Here is a 24,254-nt window from a genome sequence, read left to right on the forward strand (position 1 = left end):
ATTTTTGTTTTGTTTTTTTAGGTAGATTTTTTAGAAGCTTTCTATATTTTCTGTATCTGTGCACTGCTACACTGCCTTTGCGTTATCGATGCCATTTTAACCTCTGTTTGACTTTCTGTGGGGAAACCCATGATCTTATTTTGAATTAAGTTCACTTGATAATGATGTTTCAAGAAAAAAAAATCCGACTTGCAGACCGTTTGAGTTCACTTCAAAGGACAAAAGGTCAGGCTTGGACTACTTTTAGTATAAGGCGTTACTTGGTTTCATATATTTTCCTTATTTTTGATTATTATTAAAACACATTCATAAGACACAGCCCCGTGACATCTTGTGTGGAGCGCGTACATGACTGACTCCGGCAGGGCCTCCCCACCCCCAGAGTGCCTCTCTTGAAATATATATAAATATATAAATATAGTTGAGAACTGTCCTGTATATAACAGTAATGTAGCAATAAATGTTCCATTTTTTTAATAACAGATTATACCATTTTTTCTATGTCTGTTTTTTGGAAATTGTGTACATTGAAAGGAAAATAAAGGAAAACTTTTTAACAAAGGGACTATTGTAGTTCTATGTGTTCAAAGTTCAAACTACTATCTAGTTTCACGTAGCGAACATATTAGTGTCCTTTTTGTGCAGGCAAATGTCCTGGAAACCCGACGACCCCAACTCAAGACATTTGACCAGGCACATGAATGGGAAAGCCCGGGGTCCTTCCAAACCAGAGTAAATCATAGGTATTAACGGATAGATCCCACACGCCCATTTTGAGCTGAATACCTGGTGACACCAAGCTTGGAGTTTAAAGTGTAGATGTCGTCAGCACATTCTGCGTGTGTGGTCGGCAAGAAAACCAAAAGACAAGGGAAGCCCACTGTGCTGCGTGCGGGTGCGCACAACGCCGTACAATAAGAGAACGGGAAGCAACCTTTCAAAAGTAAAAATAAATGGATTTTTATTTTATTTTAAAATGTTATGTATTGATATCACGAGCTTTGACGTTGACAAAAAAAGTAAACCTAAAACAAAAATCGGTTGAGAAATTAATAAGTTACGACTTAATTTCAATGTTCATGCATTGCCTTTGACGGGAACGTCGACCTCTCCAATATGGCCACCGCGTTGGCACGTCGCTTAGCCAGGTTGCTACAGCAGGCTGGTGTAGCTAGTTTTCGTATCTATGGAGTAAACACTTCTGTAGAGTAAATACAGTAAGTCCCACAAGGAAGGTCAGGATGGTCCAAAAAATACTCAATAAATTCGTGGGTGCCAAGTACGTCACGATATTGCGGACGTGGTACGTATAACCAAGAACCGCTGTGGGCTGCTGCACTGTATATGATTTATTTGTTGGTCGGGTTGAGCGAAAAAGCAAGCCTGAACACGATCGTGTCCTTCTATGTGACCCATTCAGCTGTGGTAAGCTAACTTAGCTTAGCTTCCCCGTTTACGTTCGCACTGATTACTTTGTCAAGGTAACATACAGACAGTATACACGCATACAAACTACTGTAATTCCCTTGCCAGGTAAGAAGATAGATATTGTGTTTCAGGCGTTTGTCTGTATTTTTTACATTTTTTTTATTAGGCTGTTCAGTAGGACCTTCTACAATATATGTATTGACCAACTGTTTTGACTTATTTTAATAAGTTAACATGAGGTCAAACGTGGTATGACATTTAGGGTTGCAACTAGGTCAAGGTGTGCCTTTTAGGGCTGCAACTATCGATTATTTTAATGATTTTTACGCTGATTATTTGTTTGATTAATCAATGAATTAGATTTTAAAACATTTCAATTTCCATTGCTTTATTCAAAACTACAGTATTTAAAATTGACAGTGCAGAAAATGCATAATTGCCCTTTTACGCTATATTAATCTTATTCTTTGTGGTTGTGCACCAAAGCTCTTCTCATTGCAAACTACAAACCCTAGTTGTATTGTTTAATTCTCATTTTATATCAATTTTTGGTTGTTTTCTTAATGTAGGGTACCAAATATGGTGGCGTGGGGTACGGTGGGCGGCGTGGCCCTGGTTCACCTCACAGACTGGCGGGTCGTCCTCGACTACGTGCCATACATTAAGGGCAAGTTCCGTAAGGATGACTGAAGACTTTTTCGATTTATTTGTAAGTGTTTTATCAACGATACATAAATATATTCATTTTTAATGACTACGCAAACTTGTAAATTCAATTTCAAATTATATTATCCAAATTCAGTTTATCAACACAATGATTCAAGTTATACAATACAAATTCAACTTATATTTTAGTGCAGTTATTCAAGTTTAGAATTTGAAATTCAACTGTAAATGATTCCAATACAGTTTTTGGTGGCACATATTTCAGCTCATACATAAGAAGACCACAGTAAGGGAGAAGTGCTTTCAAGAGTGCCAGGAACCTTTGGGAAAGGCTCTGTAGTGCTGAACATATTTGATTGGAACTTGTTAATTCCGGGAACTATATGTACCAAGAAGTAAATGTTCCTGGAACTGTGGGAGGAAATTATGACTAAAGTGTCAAATGTGTTTGATGTGGATCTAACCATTTAAAAAATAAAATAAAATTAGAAACGGTTGGTCATAGATTTACCACAATGTGTCCCGGTGGAAATCTTCTACATTACGTAATGCATTCCACGGTTGCACGGCATACCAGAACCGTGATAGGTATACGATGTAAGAGTTTTGGTATCATGGCAACACTATTCCAATACATCCAATAGGTTATATGAAAGCAGTTATGCCCCTTTAAAAATAATAATAAAACAAATAAAAAAAAGACCATTATGGAGAAATTCACAACACCACACTGTGGAGGGACAGCATGTCATTCTACTGAAACAAAAAGGTCATTACAGATGCTATCTCCACAGAGTGTAATATCGTCTTGAATACGCTGCAGGAAACTAATTTCTGACGTGATAATTCTTCATGCTAGATGTCTGTAGCTGCTGCTGGTTTGGTTAGCAACAGAGTTCAAATGGGCTCAGTGATTAACTCTTTAATGTCCATGTCTGAACATTAGTGATAAACAGTCTCTACCCATTTATTGTCCTGATGGTGGTTCTTTTTTTTTTTTTTTTTTAAATTCAAAACAGTTCCCAGGTGTCTCAATAAAAGTTATCGTACATTCTTTAAAAAATATAGATAAAAGAAAAAAAAAATACCGATTATTAGTAGTTAAAGAGGCCAATAACCAATGATTGGAGCCGAGATACGTTTTGCGGTAAAAAGGAAAATATTGGCGTCAAAATTTCTATTAATAAAAACTCCAACACTGTATTTTAATGCCTTTAAGGACATTTATTAAACAGGTTTTCAAATTTGCAACTTTTTTTTCTGTTTTAAAATTCTAACAAAAAAGTGTAGGGAGCTCCCAGGCTCAGCAGCATGTCTTACAAAGTTAAATGAAAACTTGAACACATAAATGGCTCCCTAAAGTTTTCTATAGTCAATAGTTTTTCAAAATTTCAATATAATAATAATAATAATCATCCTGTTTAAAGTTCAAAAACAAAAAGTGCAGTGTCTTCCTAGGGTCAGCAGCATCTCTTATAAATTTAACTGCAAATGTAAATAAATAGTTCCCTAAGGTTTTATAAAGTAAATAAAACAAGTTGTCACGTCCACCACTGGAGTGGGACCCCTTTCCACCTGTCGATGACTGAGGTACAGATGTACTGTAGCTCATCGTCAAGGCACCTACTGGCCAGCAGGTCACCAGTGTGATGTGCCAGCAGAGAGCCCAACGTCTCATCAACACGGCTGCGCAAGGATCGCGTTCTCTCCGTTGCCTGTTGGGGGTGTTCCTGCCATTCTCGTGTGTTCATACTGTATGCAGCTGCCTGCTCCTCCTGTGCCAGCGGAAATAATTAAACAGCCATTATTTCCCTACAGTTTTGCGTTGAATGCTTTGTTGTCGCGCACGCACACAATTCTCTAGCCATCCCCTCAACGTGCGTGCTTCCCTGCAATAAAAGTAACTGAATTTTACTCTCTCACTCACACACACACAAACAATGTTTACTTTTATCATGGCCTAGTTCTCTATCAATATTCTTAGCAACCACGTTTCAAGTGGTTAAACCGTTCCCCGGAACCACTACTATGGTTGACGTGGCAAATTAGCAGCTAGCTCAGTGTTAGCCTGCGAGCTAACCTCTTTCCCCATTGTCAAAGAGTGGGGGTTAGCTCAAGGCAAGGCCCAACTTTTTATTTGTATTTTTTTTATACGGTGCATTTAATACACAAGTTAACTCAATATAGACACACACCTTAATGGGATCATAGTAATGTTACAAGTAGTTGTGTTGTAGATTAGGATTTATTACGCAGAGGCTTGCTACAGCTGCATCAGAGCCAAAATAACCCAGCATTAAATTATCGGCCGTCGGATTAAAAAAAGGCAGATGCCGAGATGCGCTAAAATGCCAAATATCGACCCCGATAATCGTCCCGGCCGATAATCGGCCTATCACTAATTCTCTTAGTTTCATGTTTAGTTTGACAGTAAACTTCAACTGGGAGTGGCATTAAGTAGCTTGAAGCCTCTTTTGAAGAATATTTCCTAATTGTATGTGACACTGCCACTATACAGCGCTCGAATCTCAAAGTTTACACTCTTAAATCAAAGCAAAAAAAAATCTGAAGGCACCACTGTATGCCCCATTTCAGTGGATGCCGAAATACGGTATTTACATTGCAGTGGTTCCACTCTGAACCGCTTGCCACTGTCACCACACTTCTGGAGAGTTGTGTGTGTACATGATAATTGTGTTGCTGATGTGTGCCTCACAGGTTCCACAGCATATATCCGTGGACAAGAGTGGACTTGCTTCTACTTGGCCAGTTTAAAATGCGATGACGACGATGTCCACGTGCTGCTGGGATTTGTTAGGATGCATTCTGTGTGATAAAAACGTTTGGAGCCGTTGACTGTTTAATATGAATAAAACTTAAATGTGTCATTGAGTGTCTACTCGTTTCTTGCGAATCTTAGCTTTATGCATGAACAAAAAAAAATAAAATAAAAAATTTTCATTTTTAATTTCCAGTTTGTTTGGCTGTCACATAGGTGGGCTAATAAGGGAAGCCACCCCCCGCCGCCCCCTCGACACAAGAGTCACGTTATCACGCAGACGGCGAAATTTGTGTGGATAATTTCTCCAGTGGAAGAGGGGGAGGGGAGGGGACTGAGAGAGAAGGGATTTAATATAGCGAGAGGAACAAAACCACAGTGTCTTCAAGATGGATAAAAACGAGTAAGTACATGACGTGCAAGGCGTTTAACCCCCTGTGGACGGTTTGCAATGTACTCGGTGTATTGAGTAATTCAGAAATGTCAGTAAATAGGAATGTTTATCATCGATACGGCGAATAGCGTTAGCGGTTGAGTGTGTGTGTGTGTGTGTGCAAGTGGCGATGCAACGGTGTGTTGGCTCACGTCTGTTTAGCACCGTTGCAATGTCGATGTTCACAAACGTGATCTTTCAGTGTTATCACTCAGCGTGGAATCGCCGAGGCGCGTCGACAATGTGCCATTTTGACAGATCTGCATGTTAACCCTGCACAACAAATCCCCGTTTTTTTTCCCTCCTCCAACAAACACAACATATTGTAACGCGCTAATGCACGATGGGGTTTTTTTTTTGTTTTTTTCCTGCAGCACTGAAACATGCAGCTCGCGTTCGGTGGGAAATTTGTACTTTTTCATTCATAATATGAGCAACAACAAAAAAAAGCAGAGTGACAACGGTCGGCATTGTGGTGAAATGGCTCTCCGATTTCATGTAGCCGACGTGAAACCTGAGCAAAGGTGTACAAAGAAAAAGTGACATTATTACAACACTTGTTACATTTATTTGACCGTAAACGTGTGGAATTTGCTGTCACTGCACCTTCGTTATGACTATTAACGTCTATTTCGAGCAATAGAATCGTTAATGTTGCCTTCGGGTAACATTGTTGCTACCTGACACCAACGTCAAGGTAAATAACGGTGATGGCGGTATTTCCGGAAGTGTTTTTCACAATAAAATACACTGCGTTGTAGAACTTTTGGTTATTACTTTATCCTATTTTTACAGTAGTTACTGAAAACCGTCCATCGGGAATTAAAGCAAATCATACACAATATTACAATTATTGAAAAAAAAATAAGTAACATTACTTGGTATGCTAATTTATTGCATTTAGGTTTTCCTAACTACTGTGCCGTGGCACATTAGTGTGTTGTGAGAGATCATCAGGTTATCCAATTTCACTTAATTGGTCTGAAATTATTATTTACTTATTACAAATAATGTATTTCTGTTCATCTATCAACGCTAGCGACGCACAGTGACAGGGAGAACAATTAAATTATCTTTCAAGTTCCACTAGGTGGCAGAAAGTACATAATTACCTTAATTAAATACACGAGATCATCATCACTTCTGTGTACAGTGAATGCCCATTTATCATGGGAGATACTCCAGACCCACCCAAGAATTAAATATACAATGTCCATATAATTTTTTTAAAATAGTTTTAACCCTCCCACATGATTTCAGCACATTTAACCCTAATACGACATAAAAAATATATTAAATAAGAGTCAAATACTGGCACAAATAAGAGGCACAGTGTGCTTGCTTCAAGTTATTTGTCACTCCCAGTTGAAGTTTACTGTAAAACTGACACATACAGCAAAAGACAAACATTGTATATTTAAACACCAAAAACAACACTGTACTGTATGCTTTTTGCGACATTGTTTTTTTAGTGGTGTGCAGTTAGATTTTTTTCTAATGTATGGCCTTGGCTAAATAAAGATTGGGATATACTGGTATTGGTATAAAATACTATGTTAGATGGTTTGTATCCATTTATATAATTTTTTTCCCAATTACGAATCATGCATAGATGGAAATTGCAGTAAATAATTATTTTAACATGGTGTGTATGTAAAATGATGGTGAGCCTTTTGCTGTTTTTATGTTGTTGTTTTTTTAAGAAATAATTTTTCTTTCAATTTACAATATAGCCTGGATACATTCCAAGTTTTGTTTCAATACGTGCTTTTATTTCGAAATCGGTGTTACTTTCACTTGTATCATTTTCCCTTCTCGTCCCGGAGCCAAGTTTGTTTGTTCTTGGCTTGGATTGTGTTCTCTTGTTTTCCTCGCGGATGTAGCTCCTCACTTGACTGCTGGGGCAAGCGACGAGGCGGGCGGGAGGGGGTAGTGATGTGGCCGCGTGGACCGCGGCGGAGCGATCTGCGCGACGACAAAGAGCACGGATGAGACGTTAGCTTCCCAAGTTAGCCCCGGCGAGCTCGCGTTCCAGGCGGCGCGGTGCGGCGCGTGTGCGTGCTATGTTCGACGCTAGGCTAACAACAACAAAATACTTTATTTTAAGCCTTGCTAACTCGATTTATACCCGTACGCGAGCATGGAGAAGAAAAGGTGGGATTGCAGTGCTCTCCCTAAGGGCTGGAAAATGGAAGAAGTGACCAGAAAGTCGGGTTTGTCCGCCGGGAAAAGCGACGTCTATTATTTTAGGTACTTATCCGAGCTGTGCTTCGACTTCTTAACTTACAAGTGTGCGCGGCAGCTTCTTCGCGGATGGATACACGCAGGACTATTTTGTTTAGAGGGGGAGTGGGGGTGTGAAGTTTGGGTCGGCGACTAAATGACTAGCGTCAGGCCTCTTGAGTTGACGTCGTTTAACACTCCCTCTTCCCCTACCCTAACCCCTCAACTGAAGTGAACCGACAACGGCAGAATTGTGTTCTCCTTTAGCAGAGGAGACGAGCCAGATGAGGAACAGAGGCAAGAGAGGGGGGAGGCGGGTCGGTTGTATAGTTTGTGGTAGGCCCACTACCCTGTCTTACCTCTTCTGTTTCCTGTGCTGTGTGACGTAAGACGCATCGTGTGTGCATGAGTGATGTGCACGGTCAGGTTCTATTGTACATTCTTAATTCTCATAGTCTACATACAAGGTGTTACAAAAGTTCTGGGACCGGTGTAACAAAAGACTACAAATTACAAGTCCCCCCCTTCTCAAGCACTCCTGGAAGGATTCTTCCAGGATCCTCACAACTCTCTGCTCAAGGCCATCTTGATGTCATGCCCGCCTTCAAAATTAGTCAGTGGGTCACATGGAGCCAGGTCGGGGAGGTTCCTCAAGCACGGAGACATTTTTTTCAGCCAGAGACTGTCAGATGCTCATGCGCGTTCTTGTGGTCAAGCAGCCGCGAGTGTTCCTGCCACAACTCTCGCTTCCTATTGCCTAGTGAGCGAAGGAAACGCCATAGGATCTTTTTGTAGACATGCTGGTTGATAATCTGAACCTGTGGCAAGAGCACCCAGCGGACGGTACCGCTCACATCTGCGATCAACATGACTGAATTTGGACTTAAACGGTCTTGCTTTCCTCAGCTCTGGCGATGTCGGACCTTTACACTGAAGGCGCTGGCATTTGGTCTCAGGCTTGTACTCGAAGATTCATGACTCATCCCCGGTGGTAGTAGGTCTGGTCTCATCATAACTCACTCTTCCCATTGCTTGTCAACCTGAGACGGAGGATAGGTACATAAAAGCATGTGGAAAAATGTTCAATGGTTGCAGGGAGCTGTGGTCAACTTTATATACTCCATTGAAGCAGAAAACTCGTAATTTGGGTTTGAATCTGTCTTTTGTGACACCAGTCCTGGAACTTTTCCGACACACCATGTATATTGTGAGTTGTCGCTCCCACGTGCGGAGCCACAACCAGCTCCATTCTTATTTTATTTTTTTTTAGAAACATTTGCCTCTGTCCCAAAAAAATCAAAATGTGTCTCCTTGATGTGCAGTGGCCATTAGAATTGACATGACATGTTTGTAATACACTGAGCGCAGGGATTCAATCCATCCATTCAGATTCTTTTTGTGCTTGTTTGCATGTCGTTGTTGTGTCCATCCGTTCGCCGCTTCCCGCCTTAGAATGTTCAATGTAAAGACACGTCGTCTTTTCAAGGATCATCATGTCATTTCTTCTCCACCGCCTCGCTTAGTCCATCTGGGAAGAAGTTCCGGAGCAAACCTCAGCTGGCCCGTTACCTCGGCAACCAGATGGACCTGAGCTCTTTCGACTTCCGCACGGGAAAGATGCTGATGAGCAAACTGAACAAGAACCGCCAGAGGATGCGCTACGACAACAACAACCAGAACAAGGTGAGCCAACGCCGGAGCTGTCCTGTCTCCAAAAAAACTGTCAGCGTAGTCTTCATAGTTCACTCAAGCAGTGGTATTTAAGTGAAGAAACTCTGGAGTTGAACAATTCAAAAGTGGACATAAAATGACAAGAAAATATTGTACATGAGTTGAACAAGAGTGGAAAAGTTGAGCTTAAAAGGGACTGTCCAAAAGTCACACTACATTACCGGTAAATCGGCCAAGTGCTTAGTCACAGTACCGATGCAGGTTGCCCCATAAACATAAACAAATTTTTAAAGGTGCCATATTTACCCAAACCAACTTTTTCTAGTGTTTGGGATGTAATATTGGCTCTATTGTGCCTCATTAAACGTGAAATATTAATTCAAATCATCCACGTATTCCTAAATTCGTTTTTAAGACGTTTTTGTGCCGAGAGGCCTGAAATGAGGTCATTCGAATTTCTCAAGCTTATCTACGTCACTAGGGAAGATCTCTGCTGACCTCTCCACTCCCAAACCTGTGCTGTCAACATAACAAACATGCTCTTACAAGTGGGTTTTATCCACGGAGGCAACCAATCAGAGTAAAGGGGGAGTGGTTTTAGCCAAATATGGACAAAGCAGAAACAAAACTGGGTCTGGACACTAGCATGACAAAACTGAGGTGTTTTATTTTTATTTATTTATTAATTAAATTGACACTTTTATACTAAGTCCATGTTGAGAGTCACTCTATGGAGGTCCAAATGGCCAAAATAGGATACATTTAATATCTTAACTGTTTTTTAATACGCGAGTGATCCCACACACGAGGAAAAAATCAGAGTGTGTGATCTTACTGCTCTTTGGGGTGTGTGGTGTGGTGTGGTCTTGTCTTGCTGACCAATGCAGCACATCACAGAAAATATCTTCAGGACATCGGAGTCTCCTCACCACAAAAACAGATGTTTGTTGTTGTACCAATATTGACCTGTGAGAGACAGCACAGCTCCAGCATCCAGACGGCTGGACAATACAAAGAAGAAATAGAAGTTAGGCTAACTGATTGATTGTCTGGTGAACTGTTGTTTTCCCAGCAAATCGGGCCTTTGCTGACCTTTGTCAAAAGGGAGGGAAATATCTCAATTTGGTTGAGTTTTTTTTACTTTTTATATCTTTTCTTAAGGGTAAACCGGACCTGAACACGTCACTTCCAGTCAGACAGACAGCCTCCATCTTTAAGCAGCCCGTTACTAAGGTTACGAACCATCCCAGTAACAAAGTCAAGACAGATCCACAGAAAGCCGTGGACCAGCCCCGTCAGGTGATTTTCAATTTTACAAGACTCGATTTACACTTCATGGTTCAACTGGGACAGTTTAAAAAAAATGTAAAAAAATAAAATAAAAATGGTATTAATTAATTTTGCTGCCATGTGGCCCAATTCAGATATGTGTCTTGGCAGTGTAAAGGGATGAAGGTTTGTACTGAGTAGATGCATACAAGGTCTTCTGACTAACACTGTTTTGTGAACACAAACAAACAGTAACTTGGAACACAGAGTACAAAAATAACCTTGGCTGCCTCACCAGGTCACAAGACAAAGACCTACGCAAGTTTTCTGATAACATAGTTTAATATTGTTCACTCTCCAGTTGTCGCTACCTGGTGTTGAAAAACTTGTGGTTATTTAAGTGCATTGTGGAAATGTGGGGGTTGATTCAAGTGTTCAGTAACTTCTTTTAAATTCTTCCAATCATCAAACAAATTCAAATATTAGGCAAAGAAAAACGCATAATGCTGTTTTTAAATGGCCACAGCCAGGCCTGGTACTGCCACACCTGTTCTCAATCAAGAAATCACTTAAATAGGACCTTCCTGACAAAGTGAAGTAGACCAAAAGATCCTCAAAAGCTAAACATCATGCCGAGATCTAAAGAAATTCAGGAACAAATGAGAGAGAAAGTAATTTAGATCTATTAGTGTGGAAAAGGTTAGAAAGCCATTTCTAAAGCTTTGGGACTCCAGCGAACCACAGTGAGAGCCATTATCCACAAATGGGAAAAACATAGAACAGTGGTGAACTTTCCCAGGAGTGGCCAGCCAACCAGAATTACTCCAAGAACATAGCAATGACTCATCCAAAAGGTCACAAAAGACCTCACAACAACATCCAAAGAACTGCAGGCCTCCCTTGCTTTAGTTAAGGTCAGTGTTCCTGACTCCACCAAAGAAAGAGACTGGGCAAAAATGGCCTGCATGGCAGAGTTCCAAGACAAAAACCTCTGCTGAGGAAAAAGAACATTAAGGCTCGTCTAAATTTTGCCAGAAGACATCTTCATGATCCCTAAGACTTTGTGGATAATACTCTGTGGTCTGACGAGACTAAAGTTTAACTTTTTGGAAGTTAAACTTTAAACACTCTACATCTGGTGTAAAAGTAATACCACATTTCAGAAAAAGAACATCGTATCAACAGCAAAATATGGTGGAGGTAGTGTGATGGTCTGGGGCTGTTTTGCTAGTTCAGGACCTGGAAGACTTGCTGTGATAAATGGAACCATGAATTCTGCTGTCTACCAAAAAATCCTGAAGGAGAATGTTGGGCCATTTGTTTGTGACCTCAAGCGGAAACAAACTTGGGTTCTGCAGCAGGACAAAGATCCAGAACACACCAGCAAGTCAAACATCTGAATGGCTGAAGGAAAACAAATTAAGACTTTGGATTTGCCTAGTCAAAGTCCTGACGTGAATCCTATTGAGATGCTGTGGCATGACCTTCCAAAGGCTGTTCATCCTCGAAAACCCTCCACTGTGGCTGAATAACAACAACTCTGCAAAGATGAGTGGGCCAAAATTCCTTCACAGCGTGTAAGAGACTCATTGCAAGTTATCGCCAACGCTTAATTGCAGTTGCTGCTAAGTGTAGTGATAACCAGTTATTAGGTTTAAGGGGCAATCACTTTTTCACACATGGCCATGTAGGTTTAGATTTTTTTTTTCTCCCTTAACAAAAAACTTCATTTAAATACTGCATTTTGTGTTTACTTGTTGTCTCTGACTAATATTAGAATTTGTTTGAGAAACATTAAAGTGTGACAAACATGCAAAAAAGAAATAGGACACCAGGAAAGGGGAAAACTCTTTTTCACACCGCTGTATTAAAAAAAAAATAAGTAGAGCAGGAAATAATTCAAGATAGAACTGAACTAACTTTCATCCATTTTTGTGTTCTTTAGCTGTTTTGGGAGAAAAAACTAAGTGGTCTGAATGCGTACGACATTGCAGAAGAGTTGGTGAAAACGATGGAGCTGCCTAAAGGTCTCCAAGGTAATGTGGGCTATTCACTTTCTATCTTGATGTTGATATTTGACATTGAGCCATGTTACACAGGAAGCATCGCTACAGGTTTGTTGTTGGCACACTTTCAAATGACCGACACACTGCCGATGGTTTTGAATTGTATGCAGCCCTTAGGTTGTCATTACAGTGAAGGATCTCTTACAATACAGTAGACCCCAGTTATTCATGGAGATGGGGACCTGGCCGGATTGCGAATAGTGAAAATCCGTGGATAATTAACGGCCATTTTAATTGCATTAAAAGCAAAGTATAACATTCACAGGGGGTCTTTGGTTTATGACAATCCCGAAGTGAGGTTACAAATGGCTCCAATGAACTAGTTTGCACAGTTGCGTAAGACTACGTCGTCACATGGCAGTTGAAGGCATGCTCAGTTACCGCCATATTTACTCACTGTAATTATGACTTTACTACTGTGTTAGCGTATGTTAGTGATAGACTACGCCGCCTTAAAATGTACACATTACATCGCGATCATAGGAATTGAACACTGTCATAAACCGAGGACAGCCTGTAGCTAGATACTGATGGTGTTCCACAAGTCTCTATGCTAAATCCAGATTTTTGCATCACATATGCGCTATGTAAATGTCAGAAGTGCTTGCCATTACAGTAGATAACTGGTGGCATTCCAGAAGGCTTGATACTAGGTCCACTCTACATGAAGATCAACTTTGTATTATTATTGTTTTTGTTGATACCTCATTGTTGGTATGAGGTGGCACATGACTCACCTTGTTGATCTGCTGTTGGAATGTTTTGGAGTTTTTCTGCATTCTGTAATGTAGTTTCATAGATGAGTTTTTCAAATATGTGAGGAATAAAAATATTTCATAGATTGCATGACTATTAAAACATCCCGATTTCCTACTAAAATGTCTGCCACCCTGTGCCGCTTCTCTGTCAGGTGTGGGTCCAGGCTGCACGGACAAGACTCTTCTGTCTGCCATCGCCAGTGCGCTACACACCAGTGCCGCCCCCATCACCGGACAGCTGTCGGCTGCCGTGGAGAAGAACCCTGGCGTGTGGCTCAACACCACGCAGCCGCTCTGCAAGGCATTCATCGTCACTGATGAGGACATCAGGTGATTGGTTGCCGTATTTATGCTCTTTGAACAGTCTCACCTGTCACACAAGTGTAAAAATAAGTTCACTATTGTCATCATTAAAACAGTTTACACTGTATTTAAATGTGGGATATTTAGGACAAAGGAATCTCCAAAGTCAAAAACCTTAAAAGTGTTACAAAAACAGAGGGTTCACACCTTTACCATGAATGTAGCCTATCATGAGACTTGAAGTCTCTGCCATCAAATGGACTGTTTGTTTAGCTTTTTCTTTGTTTTTTCGGTGATGCCCTCATAGGATAACAGTGATAGCAAGGAGGAAAATGTGACCATACAACCAGTGATACAATCTAACACACAGAATAGACAGTCTACACATCCCTGTTTAAATGCATGTTTAAAAGTTTTTGTCATGTTAAAAAAAATGAGACCAGAAACCTTTCCACCTTTGTGATTTATAACCTGTGCTTGTGTTTCATCAGACTAAAAACACATTTTCCCCACATGCGTTTTGGAGATTTCAAGTGTGTTTTTATAAAAAGTAGTCTGGCTCCTATGTTTTTCTTTGTAAGATAGCTCTTCTGTATTGCCACTCTAACCCATATCCTCAACATATGAAGGAGACAAAAGATTGTTGTCACATGTACAGTACATGCCAGAAATTTCTGCAGCACATTCAGTTTTGCTCTCGGCCATTTGGCAGCCTTCCTGACCAGTTTTTTTCTTGTATTTGTATTAATTTTGGAGGGACAACTCCAATGTTGAAAATGAAATATCAATGTTGCGTGTAGATGATTGTCTTCGCGGTGTTCCATGGTATATTAAATGCCTTTGAGTTTTTATTAATTTATTTTTTTAACCCTTCTCCTGACTTAATATATTTTTTAACAGTGAGGTCCCTCTGATGCTGTGGAAACTCTCTGTGGATCATGGCTTGGGCTGTAAGATGTGACTACAAAAATGTCAGGAAAAGCTTACTACAACACTGAACTTTATTTGGGGTGAATTAAAGTGACTTTAAATGATGGCAGATGTGTGCTGACTCCCATTTTAACATGGGTTTGAATGTGAAACATACCCCAACCACATTATCTCAGTTGTTTATTTTTACTTCATTTTACGTGTTTTTAATTGAGTTGTACAGGTTATAGTTCACATTAATGCTGGATAGTTTTGAAATTGTTTTAATTATTATTTTTTGTTTGTTTTAATATCACAAAAACCTTGCTTTTGAACAGGGCTGTGTAGACTTTCTAAAGACACTTGAGGCTCTAGAAAATGGCTGAATGGACTTATGTGCTGACAGTTTGTTGGTGTGGTGGTGCTTCCTAGGAAGCAGGAGGAGCTCGTGTACAGCGTGAGGAAGCGTCTGGAGGAGGCGCTCATGGCTGACATGTTGGCACATGTGGAGGAAGCGGCGGCCGGCGAGGGCGACTCAGTCAAGGATGAAGGCAACGGCAGCGAGGACATGGAGAGCGTATAGCGCAGGTGCTGCGAGCTGAGACATTACTAGTATATTTTTCCCAAGGTCTTCATCTTCTTCACGGACATGGGACAAGCCCTTCCCAACCCTGACGAGCATCTCCGCCCAAACACTTGCAGACTGACTTAACCGTGGTGTCCGTTATGGCCACTGGATGACAGCAACGTGTGAAATTACCCTTACCCTAAACAGGAAGTGACATCCTCAGAACTATTCACAGAATAAATGTCTCAGCCAGTCTTGGATAAGATGAATATTTTAACTATTTTTTTCTCCCCTTGACAATCATGTCAGTTAAAGATTTGGGTGCTTATTTAAGGAAGATTGGACGTTTAGCATATTGCGCTGCCGTCTTAAATTTTAACCATGCCCTTTTTGTGTACCTCAAAAATAGGTGGCGGTTAACGGAACGTTGTCTCACACTCATCAGTGTTAGAGTTCTCATGATCGTAAGCCATCTTTTAACCGTTTCTGTTTTTAAAACATGCCAGGGTGGCCTCGTGCATATGCGTATCTGGTGTCAAAGAAAGTCATGGTCAATACTTTTTTAATGTCATTAATATTTGATGAATCATACTTTTATTTTTATCCTGGTTTTTTATGTTTAACGGTAAATATGAATAGTTCCTGCTGAAATTGTCAGTTCAATATCAGGAAGATGAATGCTGAATTTGATTGTATTGCTGAATAAAATTCACTATGCCATAAAGTCCACTGTTTTATGGATTTAATTACATGTAATTATGAACTATATTACTATTTTGTTTAATCCAACAATTTAGGGATGAGATTTTGTTGTGGCAAAATAGAACTGGAGTATACTATGAAATTTTGATGCATTTTTTTGTTTTGTTTTTGTTTCAAGTTACGGATAGTGTAGTGGTTTACATGCGTGACTTGTATGCAGGCAGTGTGCATTCAATTCCCACTCAGTGATGAGTTAACTAACACATGTAATCAATCTACACGTGGTCTGTAATTGGTGACATTCCAGGGTGCCCAAAGTCAGCAGGTATAGGCTCCAGCTCCCCTCAACCCTGGATAGAACTTTGTAGTCATTTTAAGTGCCTCAAGTAAACCTTGTTAAAGTGAACTTTCCTTCTCTATGGTAACACATTCATTGTGAACGTGTGTGCTGATGACGCCACAAGTTTGTCACCTGGTACAAGTTGACGTAACATGAAGTCAATTCCCATCCAAACAGCTGCGGATTCACCTGACAGTTGTCCTCAGTGTGTGTGCGTGTGTGTTAATGTGGACAAAGTGCACATGCACCAACTGGGACATTTCCTGAGTGGAAGATCCCTTTGCTTGTCGTGTGGATATCTTTTTCATCATCTTGAATGCATTTGTACACCTCGTAGAAGATGGCAACATTGCAGCTATACACCAAGGTAGGACTTCTGTGGTGATTTCTTTTGTATTACATTTAAATGTTATGCTGATATTTTTTTTAATTAAAATACATATAGAATTGTGTCCGTTTCTGAGGTAATGATTAACAGTTGTTTTTAGATATTATTTTTAAAATCTACATTTTAATTTCATCTCAGCACTCCCACAAATACCACTAGGGATTGTTGTAATTCCGAACATTGATTTTTGACAGCAAAATATATTTTCTGTCGATTCTGACCGATTGTTAATGTAAAGTGCTGATACCACAAGTCTCAGACTCATTGCAATAGACGAGCTGTGTCACGCGCCTTTGTTTAGCACTAGTCACTCGTTCGCCCCTCTTGTCGCTTGTTTGAATGAAGTTAAATCTCTAATTTTATGACTTAAGTTAGTGTTGAGGTATTTGAATTGAAAATCCGTTAGCAGGTTTATACTTCAAACCTGTATTGTGCGTGTCAAAAGTGCGGGCTAGTTAGCTCGAAGTTGCTAGCTTAGCCGCTGTAAGAAGCTGAGTGAGTATGGAGGTCCTGAAGTGACTTTAGAGTTTGGGCAAAGTTTGACTCCATTAAGAGTCAGATTTAATTAAAAAAGTAAGGGTGTCACAAATGACATGACAGTGAGTTAAATGTATGTAAATTGTAAAGGCAAACGGGAGCACAACTACTCATTATTCAAGTAGCAGCCGACTTCGTGGTTGGTACACGCCCATTCAACGCACAACAACGCGGTTGCATCTTGCGTCATCACTTGCCAACCTCAGAGGAGATGAGGGGGGGGGGGGAGAAATGGCATCAATTTATTTTGGGGGAAATTCCTAAGCATTTCGGAACCAGAATTGTGTTGTGTTCAGGCACATTTCGTGGAGGAAGACTTTGGAAATATAAGCTTTAACACACGCTAAAAATAAAATTCCGGGCTTTAAGTGATCTAGACTAGCCAGCTGCCGCGCTGTATATAAAGTGCAAATATCTTGTTTGACAACAATACTTAACTAGATTTATAATATATTATATACCTTTGGATGCAGCCACGGATACTCCCAATGTAGTGTTTTTCTGGGTAAGAATTTTCCATCAGGTTGATGACTTTATCTTTTAATGGCTTAATAGATGTGATAAAGTACAATATACTTTATGTGCCGTCTCAAACGGAAAGGTCCTGGCCTATAAATGCGGATGGATGAATTTATAACTATTTTTTGACACTACGGTAAATACTACCAACCAACTCATTCAATTCATTTTGACACTGACATTGTAATGTGTTATTTAAATGTGGTTTTCCAAGACGGAGATGAAATATTATACGTTCATTCATTTTCCCAAATGTTTTAGCTTATATAGTGTTTCCTTTATACACTTGTTGCACTATAGTTTTGGGTGCATAATGGCTAATCCATGTAGGCAATTAAAGTGGGATGACCTGTGTTAATTTTTAACACTCTTTTAAGAGCTTTTTATGCTGATTGCTGAAAAAATGTCTCATCAAGGCAAGGCCAGGAAGCAATGTCAGTGCAATCAAATAAAACACAGTCTAGAGTGTTACTATTTTGGCTCACATCTCGGATTCTTTCACCAGGGGGCCAGTGTGTGGATTCCTGACCCGGATGCAGTGTGGGTGTCGGCACAGCTCCTCCAGGACTACACGCCTGACAACAAGAATGTACTGCTGCAGCTTCCCGGAGGAGAGGTGAGGCAGTAATACCCACTTCTAAATGAATGCCTCCATCAAAACTAAACTAAATGTGTTCTCCTCTGGCAGGAGGCACAGTATCCGGTGGTGGCGCCATCTGACCTCCCCCCACTGGCCAACCCTGACATCTCAGAGGGCGAGTGTGACCTGACGGCGCTCAGCTTACTCCACGAGCCCGCCATCCTGCACAACCTCCGTGTTCGCTTCCTGGACTACAACAGCATTTACACTTACTGCGGTGAGCAAAGACTAAAAGCTTTGGGACGCTCTTTAGTCCCCCTATGTCTTAATTCCACAGACATTTTTACAAATACAGTATATGCTTCAAACTTTGTGGGTACGGTTTGAGGAAGACCATTTTCTGGTCCCAGTCTAGAAAGAAAGGGTGTGCTTGTATGAGTTTGGTGTGGAAGAACCCCATCAAACACCTCACAAATATTCTTTTGGATGACACACTCCAACATCTTACAGAAAGCCTTCCCAGACTTTATTTTGATTTGTCGTTGTCCTAATACTTTTGTAAAAGTGTATTTCTAGTCTGGTATATAATCAAAATCGTCGGCTGTCCCAACTCTTTTGTCATCTGATGAAATGTATTTCTCCCAAAATAAAGTAAAAAAGGAAAAAGACAATAAACTAATTTCATATTAACACTTATTTTTAAAAATGATTATTGCAATCAGAAAAATGACACATTTTCTTTGTATTTTGGATTTGGAAAAAAATGCAGAGAATCTTTACATTGTTTTGAATAAAAAACTACATTTTGAGATGCATGTGAAAGATAATTTTAAAATGTCCATTTCTTTAGTTTTATCATACAATACATTTTCTTTATAATTTCATGACAATGTTACAATTACTTCACCATTGTCTGTACAGTTAATACAGGTTTTATGCTGGTGACAGTCGGCTTAATTCCAAAATATGTGAACAACTTGGCTGCCAACCAGTCCTGGGTGTACCCCACCTCTCGCCCAAAGTCAACTGGGATAGGCTTCAGCTCACCTGCCACACTAATAGGGACAAGCGCTATAGAAAACCGATGGATGGAATCAATTTGTTTTGAAATGAGAACAACTTAGTCAGCCAGCTTCACAAAACTGATTGTATTATGCTTTGAATTCCATCTTGTATCAATGTTTTACAGTGTCGTGAAATGCAAGTGACTAAACCTACTGTATACCATAATTGTTGCTAGGCATCGTGCTGGTGGCCGTCAATCCCTACGATGAGCTGCCCATCTACGGCGAGGAGGTGATTGATGCCTACAGTGGTCAAGACATGGCTGAGATGGAGCCTCACATCTTCTCTGTGGCCGAGGACGCTTATCGTACCATGATCAGGTCATCCTTGACTCCATGTACTTTCTCTGTTCTCACTCTCTTTGGGTAATACGCATTTCCTTTCACAGGGAAGAGAACAACCAGTCCATCATCATCAGCGGTGAGTCGGGATCGGGTAAGACGGTCTCGGCCAAATTCACCATGAGGTACTTCGCTGTGGTGGGCGGAGCCGCTCAGCAGACCAGCGTGGAGGGCAAGGTGCTGGCCTCCAACCCTATCATGGAGGTAATGCATTGGAACAGCAACAGTTTGTATTACGACTTTGTTGGTGCCAGTGTAACAAGTTTTGTGTGCAGGCCATTGGGAATGCCAAAACCACAAGGAACGACAACAGCAGTCGCTTTGGGAAGTACATCCAGATCGGCTTTGGCAGGAAAGGAGACATCATCGGGGCCAACATGAGCACCTACTTGCTGGAGAAGTCCAGGGTGGTCTTTCAGGTACACATTTTTTTGCGGCAATATTTTCGATATTACTGCAGTAAACGGTGAAAAACACAAAGAGTTGTAGTTCTAGTTCATTTCTTTCAAGGAATAGGTAAGTTTTTCAGTAAATAATTTATGCACCAAAAGAAATCTACAAATTGTTGAATCCGCAAGTAGCCTGATCGCAAATATGCGGTGGAACTATATAACTAATCGACTAACTAACCAATTTCATTTCAATCACTACTCTGTTTTGAATATAACATTTGTTTTCATTTTGTTTTCCTCTACATCAGGCAGCAGCAGAAAGGAACTATCACATCTTCTACCAGCTGTGTGCCTCCAGACAATTGCCTGAAATGAGATCACTCAAACTGGGTAGGACGTGCGCCGCCCCGTGGCCACGAACATACAATTGTTTACAGTTACTTGGAATAATGAGAAAATGGATAATAAGCCACATGCTTCCATGTTTAAAGACAAAGCCATTAATTTCTGACCACATGTAGCAGCCTGTTGTTGTAGTCATTTTTTTTTATATATATTACTCATTTACTTATTTTTAATCCAGCTGCTCCTGAACATTTCCGCTACACAAACCAGGGCGGGGATACAAACATTGCCGGCAATGATGATGTGATGGAGATGGAGCGCACTCGCAATGCTTTCACCATCCTGGGTATGATGGAGGTTATTGACACATACACAAAACAATACATTTCATCCATATTGTATTTTTTATGTTGAAATTGCAGGCGTGCTTCCCGACCAGCAAATGGAGCTCTTCAGAATTCTGGCAGCTGTTCTCCACTTGGGAAATGTGAAGATTCAAGGCAGCGGACGAACTTCTGATCGGAGTTATATAGACGTGAGTTGAAATCACAAGTCTTTCTTTGTCTTTCTTGTTTTATTCTCGCCAGGATAGAACAGACGCATGGTACGCAGACCTTCTGTCTAACACAGCCTCTATACTGAACAATATCCTCCTGGTGATTACAAACATACAATTTTTACTTGGAACAGTGTACAAAAATACCATTGGGCAATGAACCACCACATGCTGCTTCACCAAATACAGGTACCTACTGTATGATCTGACCACATGAGGCAGCCTGTTCTGGTGCATTTTAAACATAATGTACAAATTAATGTCGAAAAGACATTTAAAAAAAAAAAAAAAAAAAAAAGTAATGAAAATATGTCAATATGAACACATTGGTGTCTGTCTTCTCCTTCCAGGCAGATGACAGTTCTTTAGCCATCTTCTCCAAGCTCCTGGGGGTGGAGGCTGCCCATATGGCCCACTGGCTGTGCCATCGCAGGTTGGTGCTAGCGGGAGATGCGGTGGTCAAGCCCATGACGGGCCAGCAGGCCGTCGAGGCTCGAGATGCTCTGGCCAAGCATGTCTACGACCAGATGTTCAAGTGGACCGTGCACAGACTCAACTCTGCCCTGCGCAGCCAGGCAGGCCGGACCAAAACATTCATAGGGGTGCTGGACATCTATGGGTGGGCTTCCTCTGTATGTGTTGTTGTTTTTATTATTCTCACTATGAACTCACAAGCGTTCTTTTATGTGCAGCTTTGAGACCTTTGAGCGGAACAGCTTTGAGCAGTTCTGTATCAACTACGCCAATGAAAAACTGCAACAGCAGTTCAACAGGGTGAGTCATGACACCCCACATCGGTCATGAGGTGTCAACAAAAACAATAAAAAAACAAAACAAAAAAAAAACAGTTGCCCTAGACTATCGAGCCTTGTGGACCACTATTTCTCAGTTTGCGACGCAGTTCTGCTCCTATGGTGGCAACGTAACACGATTTGTACACAAGTCAGAAGGTGCCACAGTCTTTCACTCCACCACATTAATGCAGTAGTAAAGTCATAAATACAGTATAATAAATTGCATGATAAACACTTCTAGGCCGTAAATATAAAACAAATATGAAACAGTTAGTACGGCATAAACTGAGCATGTCTTGTGTTGCGTGCTGATGTATTCTTACGCCTCTGCGCAAGCTAGTTCATTGTGCGCCATACGTCACTTCCAAATCCCATATGTTGGGTCTGTCATAGTCCAAGGACCCCCAGTATCTATCTATCTTGTCTTGCTTTCCTACGACAATAGCAAGTAATTTGGAGATTCATATAGAATGGACCTAGAATCTGGCCTTGTCGAACATTTCCAGTGTTGTACTGTAACTGAAAGCAATTGTAACATTGATGTAGGATATAATGTCAAAATCTGTGGACTTAATATAGGTCCTTGTGGAACAACACCAGTATTGATGAACTTGTTGTGAGCTAACACAAACCAACGCTAGCTAACATTACAATTGCAGTAAATATTTGGATGAAAGACATGGAGAAGGCCATAAAAATTAAACAGTTAGTATGTAGTAACTGTGCGTGACTTATTCTCCCGCGTGACCATGTATTCTCACATAAGTATGTACATGTATTCTCTCAAGCTAGTTCATTGTACAGCGTTTGTGACCTGGAAGTGTCAAGGCCATCGAAAACCAGAGATCGCCCGTAAATCATCTCAAAGACGCACTTTTTCACAAAAGGATATTTAAGTTACCTGCTGAGCCCATTTGAACTCTGTTGCTAACCATAACAGTAGCACCAACCGAGACCACATTTTATACGATTTCCATGTGGAGTATTCAAAAGTTGATCTTATATTATGTGGAGTCAGCGTCTTTAACGACATTAAGACCTATTTGGTCGCTCCAAATTGTTGTGTGCATCCATTTTATGTTCCGAGGAGCTATGCTACCCTTTAGTTCTTGCCAGTCTGCTTTGTTCCTTTGTAATGATCATTTTACATCTTCTAGACTATCATGTTCTGTTTATAATCGTCGAGCAAATGGTTGCCTGTGCGCAGCACGTGTTCCACCTGGAGCAGGAGGAGTACGTACGTGAGGAGCTGACGTGGAGCCGGATCGAATTCAGCGACAATCAGCAGTGTATCCATCTCATCGAGGGACAGCTTGGCCTCTTAGACCTGCTGGACGAGGAGTGCAGGGTCAGTGGTGGACACGTGAAAAGAATATACACTGTATAACAAAAGTAGCTGCAAAGTTCCCTGGTGGTTAGCATGTGTGCCTCACAGTCTTGAAACCTCTGGGTTCTGGGTTTGAATCTTAACTTCAGCCTTCCTATGTGGAGTTTGCATGTTGTGCTTGTGCCTGCGTGGATTTTTCCGGGTACTGCGGCTTTCTCACACAACCCCAAAACATGCATTACAGTATGAAGTTAATTGAAGAGTCGAAATTGTCCTTAGGTGTGAATGTTTGTCAATATGTAGCCTGCAACTGACTGGTTGCCAGTCCAGCGATAGTTGTTCTCGTTAATATCTGGACTGAACAGATGCCCAAAGGATCAGACGAGAGTTGGGTGCAGAAGTTGTATGACCAACACCTGACCGGCCGAGGCCACCCTCACTTCCGCAAACCTCGTATGTCCAACAGTGCCTTCGTCATCCTGCACTTTGCCGACACGGTACAGATTCCACAGTCTTCTTCAGCTGTTTAATTGAATAAAGTTAAAAGTGTCTGTTTGTATATGCAGGTACAGTACGAATGTGGCGGCTTCCTTGATAAGAATCGAGACACAGTCTTCGAAGAGCTGGTCAACGTTTTGAAAGCAAGTCAGGTAGACATGCATCTGTACTTTTATGTTACGTGAATAGATGCATGACAATTGAATATCTCGAGTTCAGCTCCCCTGAGGTCATACAGCCATACAAAACTTCAGAGCTCATTAAATATCAGCACTCTCACATGTTCGGCACGCGCGTTTGTGTGTGCGTGTGTGTGTGTGTGTGTGTGTCAGTCGGAGTTGGTGGCTGAGCTATTCCAACATCAGGGAAAGGGGCCGAGTGTGCCCAATGGAAGCGTCCACTCAGAAAGAAGAGCCCACAGAGAACACAAGTTGACCGTGGGCTTTCAGGTAAACACTTTGTTGGATTAATCTTACCCAACATTATAATAGACACAAAAGGAATGAAGACGCTTGTTACTTTTTCTCATGAGGAGGGCGTATGGGAGATTGTTCAGATCACAGTCTCTCAACACGCTCTAAACAATCCCCCCCCCTCGCTCCTGCATTTATTTGAAATAGGAGGGATTTACAATCATAATGTTCTAAGCAATAAGACACAACACAGAATATTTGATAATAAGAGGGTTTTTTCCCAGACATAGTATTTTAAGCAATAAGACACAACACATAATATTTGATATTATTCTAAGTAATAAGACACAACACAAAATATTTGATAATAAGAGGGTTTTTCCC

General features: G+C 40.9%; 3 protein-coding genes across 10 annotated transcripts in view; all 3 read left to right on the top strand.

The window, feature by feature from the left end:
- Window positions 1-1,160: 1,160 nt before the first annotated feature.
- Window positions 1,161-4,982, top strand: LOC133480831 (cytochrome b-c1 complex subunit 10-like). Of its 3 annotated transcripts, none has more exons than XM_061779470.1 (3): window positions 1,161-1,303; window positions 1,998-2,137; window positions 2,360-3,911. In XM_061779470.1, exons 1-2 carry the CDS (start codon window positions 1,242-1,244, stop codon window positions 2,116-2,118), a joined length of 183 nt encoding a protein of 60 aa, XP_061635454.1. In that variant the 5' UTR covers window positions 1,161-1,241; the 3' UTR covers window positions 2,119-2,137; window positions 2,360-3,911. The 3 variants fall into 3 exon arrangements, 2 of the variants coding, with proteins under 2 accessions (XP_061635454.1, XP_061635453.1); XM_061779469.1 differs by lacking the exon at window positions 2,360-3,911 and adding an exon at window positions 4,813-4,982 and having other exon boundaries at window positions 1,224-1,303; XR_009789377.1 differs by lacking the exon at window positions 2,360-3,911 and having other exon boundaries at window positions 1,286-1,425; window positions 1,998-2,136.
- Window positions 4,983-5,119: 137 nt separating this feature from the next.
- Window positions 5,120-15,798, top strand: mbd3b (methyl-CpG binding domain protein 3b). 5 transcript variants are annotated; one of them, XM_061779465.1, is made up of 7 exons: window positions 5,248-5,276; window positions 7,797-7,865; window positions 9,053-9,212; window positions 10,362-10,499; window positions 12,415-12,505; window positions 13,446-13,623; window positions 14,938-15,798. In XM_061779465.1, the coding sequence occupies exons 1-7, from the start codon at window positions 5,263-5,265 to the stop codon at window positions 15,086-15,088; spliced, it is 801 nt and encodes a 266-aa protein (XP_061635449.1). In that variant the 5' UTR covers window positions 5,248-5,262; the 3' UTR covers window positions 15,089-15,798. The 5 variants fall into 5 exon arrangements, with proteins under 5 accessions (XP_061635452.1, XP_061635449.1, XP_061635450.1 ...); XM_061779466.1 differs by having other exon boundaries at window positions 7,797-7,826; XM_061779468.1 differs by lacking the exon at window positions 7,797-7,865 and having other exon boundaries at window positions 5,120-5,276.
- A 291-nt stretch (window positions 15,799-16,089) lies between these two features.
- Window positions 16,090-24,254, top strand: part of si:dkey-110c1.10 (unconventional myosin-Vb) — a 28,753-nt gene continuing 20,588 nt past the window's right edge. The window contains exons 1-15 of one of the 2 annotated variants that reach the window (XR_009789444.1): window positions 16,090-16,482; window positions 18,065-18,175; window positions 18,248-18,416; window positions 19,380-19,524; window positions 19,593-19,749; window positions 19,821-19,964; window positions 20,246-20,327; window positions 20,521-20,628; window positions 20,705-20,817; window positions 21,189-21,457; window positions 21,531-21,612; window positions 22,840-22,980; window positions 23,325-23,456; window positions 23,526-23,609; window positions 23,790-23,906. Coding sequence is in view for 1 of the 2 variants with exons in the window: in XM_061779939.1 (XP_061635923.1) it covers window positions 16,456-16,482; window positions 18,065-18,175; window positions 18,248-18,416; window positions 19,380-19,524; window positions 19,593-19,749; window positions 19,821-19,964; window positions 20,246-20,327; window positions 20,521-20,628; window positions 20,705-20,817; window positions 21,189-21,457; window positions 21,531-21,612; window positions 22,840-22,980; window positions 23,325-23,456; window positions 23,526-23,609; window positions 23,790-23,906 (1,881 nt within the window). In the remaining variant the exon portion in view is untranslated. The remainder of the gene's footprint in view (window positions 16,483-18,064; window positions 18,176-18,247; window positions 18,417-19,379; window positions 19,525-19,592; window positions 19,750-19,820; window positions 19,965-20,245; window positions 20,328-20,520; window positions 20,629-20,704; window positions 20,818-21,188; window positions 21,458-21,530; window positions 21,613-22,839; window positions 22,981-23,324; window positions 23,457-23,525; window positions 23,610-23,789; window positions 23,907-24,254) is intronic. The other variant, XM_061779939.1, reaches the window with a different exon arrangement.

The sequence above is a fragment of the Phyllopteryx taeniolatus genome, chromosome 7 (assembly GCF_024500385.1).
Source record: "Phyllopteryx taeniolatus isolate TA_2022b chromosome 7, UOR_Ptae_1.2, whole genome shotgun sequence".
Classification (NCBI taxonomy): Eukaryota; Metazoa; Chordata; class Actinopteri; order Syngnathiformes; family Syngnathidae; genus Phyllopteryx; species Phyllopteryx taeniolatus.

Bases quoted from the DNA above. Each gene is read 5' to 3' on its own strand.
- mbd3b (XM_061779464.1), top strand. From the start codon at position 7,447: ATGGAGAAGAAAAGGTGGGATTGCAGTGCTCTCCCTAAGGGCTGGAAA. The intron at 9,213-10,361 runs GTGAGCCAACGC...TCTTTTCTTAAG, and splicing joins ACAACAACAACCAGAACAAG to GGTAAACCGGACCTGAACAC. The intron at 12,506-13,445 runs GTAATGTGGGCT...CTTCTCTGTCAG, and splicing joins GCTGCCTAAAGGTCTCCAAG to GTGTGGGTCCAGGCTGCACG.
- LOC133480831 (XM_061779470.1), top strand. From the start codon at position 1,242: ATGGTCCAAAAAATACTCAATAAATTCGTGGGTGCCAAGTACGTCACG. The intron at 1,304-1,997 runs GTACGTATAACC...TTCTTAATGTAG, and splicing joins GTCACGATATTGCGGACGTG to GGTACCAAATATGGTGGCGT.